Source organism: Antrostomus carolinensis, unplaced genomic scaffold (assembly GCF_000700745.2).
Source record: "Antrostomus carolinensis isolate BGI_N321 unplaced genomic scaffold, ASM70074v2 scaffold41988, whole genome shotgun sequence".
In the NCBI taxonomy this organism is placed as follows: Eukaryota; Metazoa; Chordata; class Aves; order Caprimulgiformes; family Caprimulgidae; genus Antrostomus; species Antrostomus carolinensis.
This window is the reverse complement of record NW_010333085.1, coordinates 8,785-16,177: the sequence shown is the minus strand read 5'-3', so window position 1 is coordinate 16,177 and position 7,393 is coordinate 8,785. Positions and strand designations below refer to the sequence as shown.

The 7,393-nt window shown below is 50.0% G+C and overlaps 1 protein-coding gene across 1 annotated transcript in view; it reads left to right on the top strand.

The window, feature by feature from the left end:
• Window positions 1–547: 547 nt before the first annotated feature.
• Window positions 548–7,393, top strand: part of SNX1 (sorting nexin 1) — a 14,493-nt gene continuing 7,647 nt past the window's right edge. Inside the window, exons 1-5 of the mRNA XM_010173753.2 lie at window positions 548–552; window positions 2,984–3,084; window positions 3,968–4,101; window positions 5,396–5,462; window positions 7,096–7,139. Of these exons, the coding sequence (XP_010172055.2) occupies window positions 7,104–7,139 (36 nt within the window). The 5' untranslated portion in view covers window positions 548–552; window positions 2,984–3,084; window positions 3,968–4,101; window positions 5,396–5,462; window positions 7,096–7,103. The remainder of the gene's footprint in view (window positions 553–2,983; window positions 3,085–3,967; window positions 4,102–5,395; window positions 5,463–7,095; window positions 7,140–7,393) is intronic.

Sequence of the window (7,393 nt, the reverse complement as noted above, 5' to 3'; positions counted from 1 at the left end):
CAGGGAGGCCATGAGCAGGAGACCACAGCCATGAAGGTGTGGTCCTTGCCTGCTTCTGGGAACAGAGCTGGCCTGGCCATGCTTCTCCTGCCGCTGGCGCAAAGCTGGACCTGTCTCTTCCCTGCTCCTGGTGAAGCTCCTTGATGTCCTTGAGCTGTGCTCGCTCAGCACTGTGTTGTCTTCTGCTGGTGGCTGAGCAGCAGGGAACAAGGCAGAGTTGGGGAAATGTGGGTAGATTCTTCCCTGCGTGAGCTTGTGAGGATGAAACTCATGTTGGTCTGGGCATAATGGGGCAGTGGGGTCGTATGTTTTGAAAATAACTATGAGGGTGGTGAGACACTGGCCCAGGTTGCCCAGAGAAACTGTGTCTGCTCCTCCCTGGAAGTGTCAAGGCCAGGTTGGATGAGGCTTTGAGCAACCTGGTCTAGTGGAAGATGTCCCTGCTGATGGCAGGGGGGTTGGGACTGGATGAGCTTTAAGGTCCTTTCCAACCCTGTCTGTGATTCTAAGTGCAACCCTGGCCTCCATGCTGGTACCTCTGGCCGGCACCAGGTTACGGTGATGGTCTTGAACTTCTCAAGACCTTTCTTCATGGAAGAACTGCAAGATGTAATATGTGGCTTGTTGCTTTGTGGTAGAGGCAACCTACCGAAACAGCCAAGTGCTAACTGCTGCTGGCTTTCCTGCGAATAAAACTGGAGTCTGTGAAGCTAAAGCAGCTTATCAGGTGCTTAGTGTTGTTGTTGAAGCAACTGTCATAACTAATACTTGGCTCTTCCCTGCGACGTGGTGGCTCCGCTTGTCTCTCTGCCCTTGAGCATTAGCAAAACACTTTCTGTGAAGCAGGGGAGTTGGGCTGGTGAGACAGATCCACCCGGCTGCCAGCGTTCCGGTGGCCTGGCAGCGCTCGGTCGTCGGGCAGTAGCCAGCAAAGAAACATTTGGGTGAAACACAAATAGAACCAGGGCTGGACCTCATCCATCTATTGACAAAGGTTGGATCGCTGGGTGACCACAGTCGTCCCTAGGCATGTCCTCAAGTGCCAGCTTTTCCAACCCAAGGTCCCCTTCTCTATGGTAGGCATTGGGTTTGCACTGGAGGACCTGGAGAGCTTCTGCTGGTGGTTGGGTTGTGCTAAATCAGGCCTCTGAGATGGCGAGTGTTGTGTCACGGGCTGATCTAAAAGAGGCGGTGGCTCTTCTCTAGAAGCAGATGAAGAAGTAGGAACAGGGCGTGATGCTTTTGTAGTCTTAGAAACTAAATTTGAGAACTGAGAACCCGGTCACCGTGGAAAAGTAGAGTGTCCCAGTTCTCAAATGCAGAAAAGGACTTATTAGGGGAACTTCAGAGCCCACCTTACCTTCTCCATGTGGAGTGGGGTTTTCTTTACCAGCTTGAAAAGCTCCTGCAGAAGCAGGGGATCTGAGTAAGGCCTACTACAGGTGTCCCTGACATAGGTCACTGTGGTGTTAGCAGCCCTCTTGGTGACTTTGTTGCTTGCTGGAGGAGGTCACTGTGGTGGTAGTGCTCTTTGCTAGCTTGGCCACCGGCTGGAGATCCATCTGGAGGACCCTGTGAGGTCTGGGTGTGATGTTTAGTGTGGGTCTCTGCTCCTCACCCTCCATCACTGGCAAATAATTGTTCTGATCCAAGCTGGGAGCAGTCCTTGCTTTCTCCTCCAGGAAAACGTCCTAAAACGCAGGAGGACTCACCATCAAACACCACTGACGTTTTATGTACCCAAAGACTTGAGGTCTTGAACTTCTCAGGACCTTTTGGGTCTCCTCAAAGAGGAGCTGCCTTACCACCACTTTACTCCTTCAGGAGCAGTGAGAATGATGATGTTTCCTCACTGAAGAAAGCGCCAAGGAGCCGGTCGGTTCAGAGTCGTTGCTAATAATACTCCATTTACTGGCCATCAAAGACCTGTTCTGTTCTCTGCTAAGACGTTGAAGAAGAGGGCTCGCTGTCCTCTTCTCACTTGGAATCACTTGGACTTGCTTGTCTGCCTGCAAAATGAGGGATGATTCATGAAGTGTCCGTAGCACTTGCCAGCAGCAGGGGTGCAGAAACTTCTCTGCCTTCGGGTGAGGTGGACTGGTTGGTGTACACACTCTCAGGCTGGCTTTCACCTTGTCCCCAAGCCTGCTTGCAGTAGCTGGGACAGTCCCCACTGGTGAAGCTGCGTGTCCAAGGGGCTGTTTGCTGTGGCAGGGTCAGCTGTGTTCCAAGTCCCAACCTTATGGCCAAGCCATACATGAGGAACGTGAGCTTTGGGTCGCAAAGCATGGTGTGCAAGACTTGGCCAACGTTGTGAAACGCCAAGAGCTGTGCCCGGCTTTAGCCCAACTGCGGTCCTCGACGTTTTGCCTTCAGGCAAGCAAGTCGCCGTGGGTCTCTGCCAGCAGTGGTGACATCTTGGCTTTTACAAGGGACCTCCCGTTGGCAGTGTGCTCGGCTCACTGTGGATAAGCACAGGAGGTTCCCTAGTGCTGCCCACCCGCCTTGACGGGGCGTTGGTGCTGGTGTGCAAGTCACTACAGGGAAATGGCATGGCCAGGTGTGTTTTGGGTGTTGTGAACAGGAACACTTGTGGGTTCTCAACTACCTACTGCTCCCAACACCTGTAGCTGAAGGACTGGAGCTGTCACACTTGGGTAATAGGCTGGCATGAGCCGGTGACCTGCTAGCTGCTCCCCTTCTGCTAAAAATCAGGGTCAAAACTGGCTCCGAAGTTCTGTGCAACACTTGATATCCTTAACGACTCAGATGCTCTGTTACAGTCTTGCTGGCAGAGATCATAACACTCAAGGGTGGGTGGAAGGAAGTCTGGCCTGTCGTCTGGCCACCGTGCTTACATGAGATTTGTAGTAATGACTGACCCTGTGCGGCAGTGGCTGGAAATTGGAGCTGTTGGTCCTCCAGCCTTCATCCCTTGGTATAAATAACCTCTTCTTTATGTGCTTTTAATTCTCTTGCAGAGCAAGCCCACCACACCGAAGACGGAATCTCTTCTCCCCGTGAGCAGCACCTCCAAAGAGAATGGGGTTAGTGCAGAGCAAGATGATCAGGACTTATTTGCAGGTGAGTCTGTGTGTTTGCTGGGGCTCTCTACAGTCTAAGCCTGCAGTGATCTGTTTTTCAACGTGACATGCACGTCATGGATATTTCTGGACTATCACAGGTCCTTATCTCAAACTCGTCTGTTCTGCAAGCACTAAGGTCTGGTGGTGTTTTTGAGAAGGATGCAGTAGCCTCCTCCAGGTCTCCAGCGTAATCATGTGGCAGGATTAACTGTTTGGAAGCTGAAGAGGCTTAAAAATGGGGTTTGCTTTAGTTTTGTTGTCTTAAACTGTTCTCTACCTTCTCCTTCTTCCATGCAGGTGGAGGAAACACCTCTGGTCGAAATATTGCTGTTCCCAAGTAACAGGAAATGTAACACCCTTCAACAGGGGAAAATGAGGAGGGTCAGACCTTCCCCAGCCCTCCTGTTCCTTGCTGTGGAGGGACACCTCTGGCAGAGGCATCTGAGAGTCAATTCTGGAGACATCTGCTAACAGATGGAAATCTTTACTTCTTCTGAGTGGAGAAGTGTACTGGAAGGTGCCCACCTTCCAGGCTGGCCTACATGCTGTGTAAAATTCCAGCTCGGGTTTAGCTGTTGTAATGTGCAGCTCCTCTAGCACATAGCAAGGAGGTGATGTCCTGGCTTCTTCTAGAATAAGAAATTCATGGGTTTAACTTAATGTTCTCCAGCAGAATTGGTCAAATGCTCTTACTGCAGTGGAGATGCATTAAGTCACGCTCTTCCCAATGCTTACAGGTGTCCTCCCTATGGATTTTTTTTTTTTTTTGCTAATTAATACTCTTTGTTACTCCCTAGATCCCATGATCTTTGAGAATACTGAAATTACCTTTCCAGAAACCCAAAGCAGACAGGCTGACCCTTGCAAACTTCTCTTGACAGATGCCACTGTTGAGTTGTCTCTTGACAGCACGCAAAATAACCAGAAGGAACTGGCCAAAGCATCCAATCCTGCCCCCTCGTTAGAAGTAGCTGCAAGTTCTTCTTCTAGAAACCTTTCAAAGAGCTATGAGGAGGTGAGGATTACTCTGAGCTTTCCAACTTGCCCTGCTGGTTTGGGACTATAATTGACAGGAACCTGTTTACTTAGTTGTAAATGTGCGTCTTAAATGATGCAGTTAATATAACTGGCATCTTGGATGCCCTGGCTTGTATCTCAGGCCATTAGTCGAGGATTGATACGGCTGAAGTTGGGTTCAGGTCATTCTTGCTCATGTGATGGTGCAGCCTGCTTCCAAAGCTGATGTAGCACGCGGCTGATCTGGTCCGTGAGGGTCTGAGCTCTGACTCGGAGCTCTAGCATGCTGTATCGCCACAGATGGGGCAAGTGGTATAACTGCTGTCAGGTGTGTTTTTAGAAGAAACAATCTCCCAGTTGACATGAGAGTGCAGAGTCCTTAAGTGGAACTTGTAGTCTGGTTGCCAAGCCCAGTTAGGCAGGTGGTACTTGGCCCAAATCTGTTGGTTTTTTTTTTTTCATATAGAGAGACTGAAACTATTTTGGAGACGAGGAAAGTGTTCCTTTTCTGCCCCAAGCACCCTCAGCTCATGAGGAGTGATTCTGTGGTGCCATCAGGAGTAGTGTCTCAGCTTGGCTTCAGACTGGCTTAAGTGAGGGAGCAATGCAGAACTAGGAGAGGGTGCTGAGCTGATCAGTGAACTGATAACCTGTCACCTTCAGGTTTGTCTGCAAAGGCTGTTTGAGGCCAGTCTCAGCTCTGCTTCGCCCAGTCCTTTTGCACCATTCCGCTAACGAGGCACTGCAGTGGTTTTGAAGTGAGCCTGAAGCCTCTGTGGTCTGTCAGAGGCTTCAGGTTGGTATAGCTGTCCACTGGCCTTTAGCAAAGCAGGGTATGATGGAAAGACCTGTTCAAACCCGTTGCTGTCCTGGCTCTTCATCCCCACATGCCTACACAGTGCAACTTATCTTCTTGCATGGGTTTGGTATCTTGGACTGTTTCAGATGAGAACCGAAATCAAGATGTAAAAGAGCCCAAAGGGAACTACCTTGTGCAGAGCTGAGGCTGGATTCTGCAGAGTTTCACTTTGGGGCTGAGCAGTTTGTACGTCAGTCTGTGCAGACAGCAGTGGAGTAAAGACAAATCCAGTTGGTATCCTTGGAACACGTAGCCTGGGTGTAACTGAGAAGCTTGAGGGCTTTATAGAATGGCCTTGGCCAGACAGAAGTCTCAGAGATGCCTTGGCAGTGTGACAAGCTCCCCGTAACGTATGGATCTTCATGGTTTGGGGTGGATCGAAGCCTGACTATCTAGTTTTAACTTGCTGTCCTCGTGTGCTTACTCCAAACAGCTGGAAGAAGAGGAACAGGAGGACAAATTTGAGCTGACTGTAGAAGTGAGTGATCCAGAGAAAGTTGGTGAGTTGACGTCCTGTCCTGCTGCGTGGTGAAACACAGTCAGACAAGCTGGGCTTGGCAGTAGGACCCAATGTAGCTATTGTCTCCATGTGCCCCAGCTCCAGCTTTCAAGGTGTCTCTGCAGGTGCAAACTTGATCCTGAAATAACTTCTCCAAGAGAACAACTTTGTTTAGCTTCATTTCTTCTTCCAACATCTAGAAGAAATGAAGCTAAACAAAACAAAATGCTTAGGTCGTAAATGAGCAAGGCAGAAGCAGGTTCTGGAAAGCCAGGGATGTCAAAGGCAGGAAGCCAGGACTGGATTTTTTAGGAAGGGGAAACATGATGCTTCAAGTAGCAGAGCTTGGTGTCTGGAACTATGGTGACCTCCAGGCAGCAGTGTCCTGTGTGCGGGCAGAGGGGAGGCAAAACTGCCTTAACCTAAAACCAAGTGTATTATTCTGTGCTCTGGCACCTTCCCTAACAGCTGTGCTTGTCAGGGAAGCAGCTCTGGCTTTAAAATGAGAAGCAAGAAGATTTCTCTCAGTTGAAAGTGGGGATCAGAGGAACTTGGCCAGCTATGTGGCAGTCCCTGGGGTGTGAAGAACATCAGGTAATATCTGATCCCAGATGGTGGAGCAGCCTAATGTGTGGCAGCTTGTTCTCATGATCTCTGGAGCTGGGAGGTACGCTGACATGTAAATCAGAGGTGCCTTAGGGGTAGCATCAGACCTCTGAGGATGCCTCTCGGTTGAATTACCAGGTAAACTCTCCCTTTGCCAAACAAGAGGGCTTCTGTGTTAGCTGGAAAAAACCTTGATGTTTCGGAATCCAACCGCGTGCAGCCAGGGGCCATCTGACTCTTGTCCTCTGAATAGACTGCTTCATCTGCTGTACAGCCACCGAATTGTTGAGTGCCGAGTAGATGCGTGGAGTCAGCGCAAACGCTGCCGCTGTAATAAATGCCTGATTGTCGGGGTTGGCTGCCTTGGGAAGTACAAGGAGGGCTGAGAAGTCAGATTGGGGAAATGCCTGGGGGGTCAGGTCCAGGGTCCTGCGGTGAGATGCTGTCTGTGGTTCTGTGCAAAGATTTGGTGCTCCATCAGATCAAAGATGGGAATTGCTGAAGCAGGCAAAGGCCAGGAGCTTGTAGGAGCATAGAATCATAGAATTGTTTGGTTGGAAAAGACCTTTGAGATCACCAAGTCCAACCGTACCTGTCCACTACTAAACCGTATCTCTGAGCACTTCATCTGCCCATCTTTTAAATCCCTCCAGGGATGGGGACTCCACCACTTCCCCAGGCAGCCTGTTCCAGTGCCTGAGAACCTTTTCAGTGAAGAAATTCTTCCTCACATCCAATCTGAATCTCCCCTGGTGCAACTTGAGGCCATTTCCTCTTGTCCTCTCACTTGTTTCTTGGTTGGACAGACCCACCCCCACCTCTCTACACCCTCCTTGCAGGGAGTTGGAGAGAGACAGAAGGTCTCCCCCCAGCCTCCTTTTCTCCAGGCTCATCAACCCCAGTTCCCTTAGCTGTGAACTCATCACACTTGTGCTCCAGCTTCCCCCCAAAGCCTTGTGCTTTGCATTCAGGTGATGGTGGAAAGCGCTGATCTTGTAATGCTAATGCCGTGTTTCTGTGTTCCGTAGGGGATGGCATGAACGCGTATGTAGCCTACAAAGTGTCAACACAGGTATGTCTAACTCATTGCTCCTGAGATGGGGCATTGTTATTTTTCCATGCTTGAAGACAGCTGGACTGTCCTTTCTTAGCCAAGCCAGTGGTGACCTCAATAGGCAGGAGGTCTGAATGCTGTGTTACGTGGATTCCGGAGTTATCATCCACCCTACAGATCAAAGGATGAGCCTAGCTGAGAAGTAGATGTTGAACCTGTTTGAGAGGAAGCTTATTTTTCAGCCAGTTACCTCATTGCAGTCCTGGCTGATA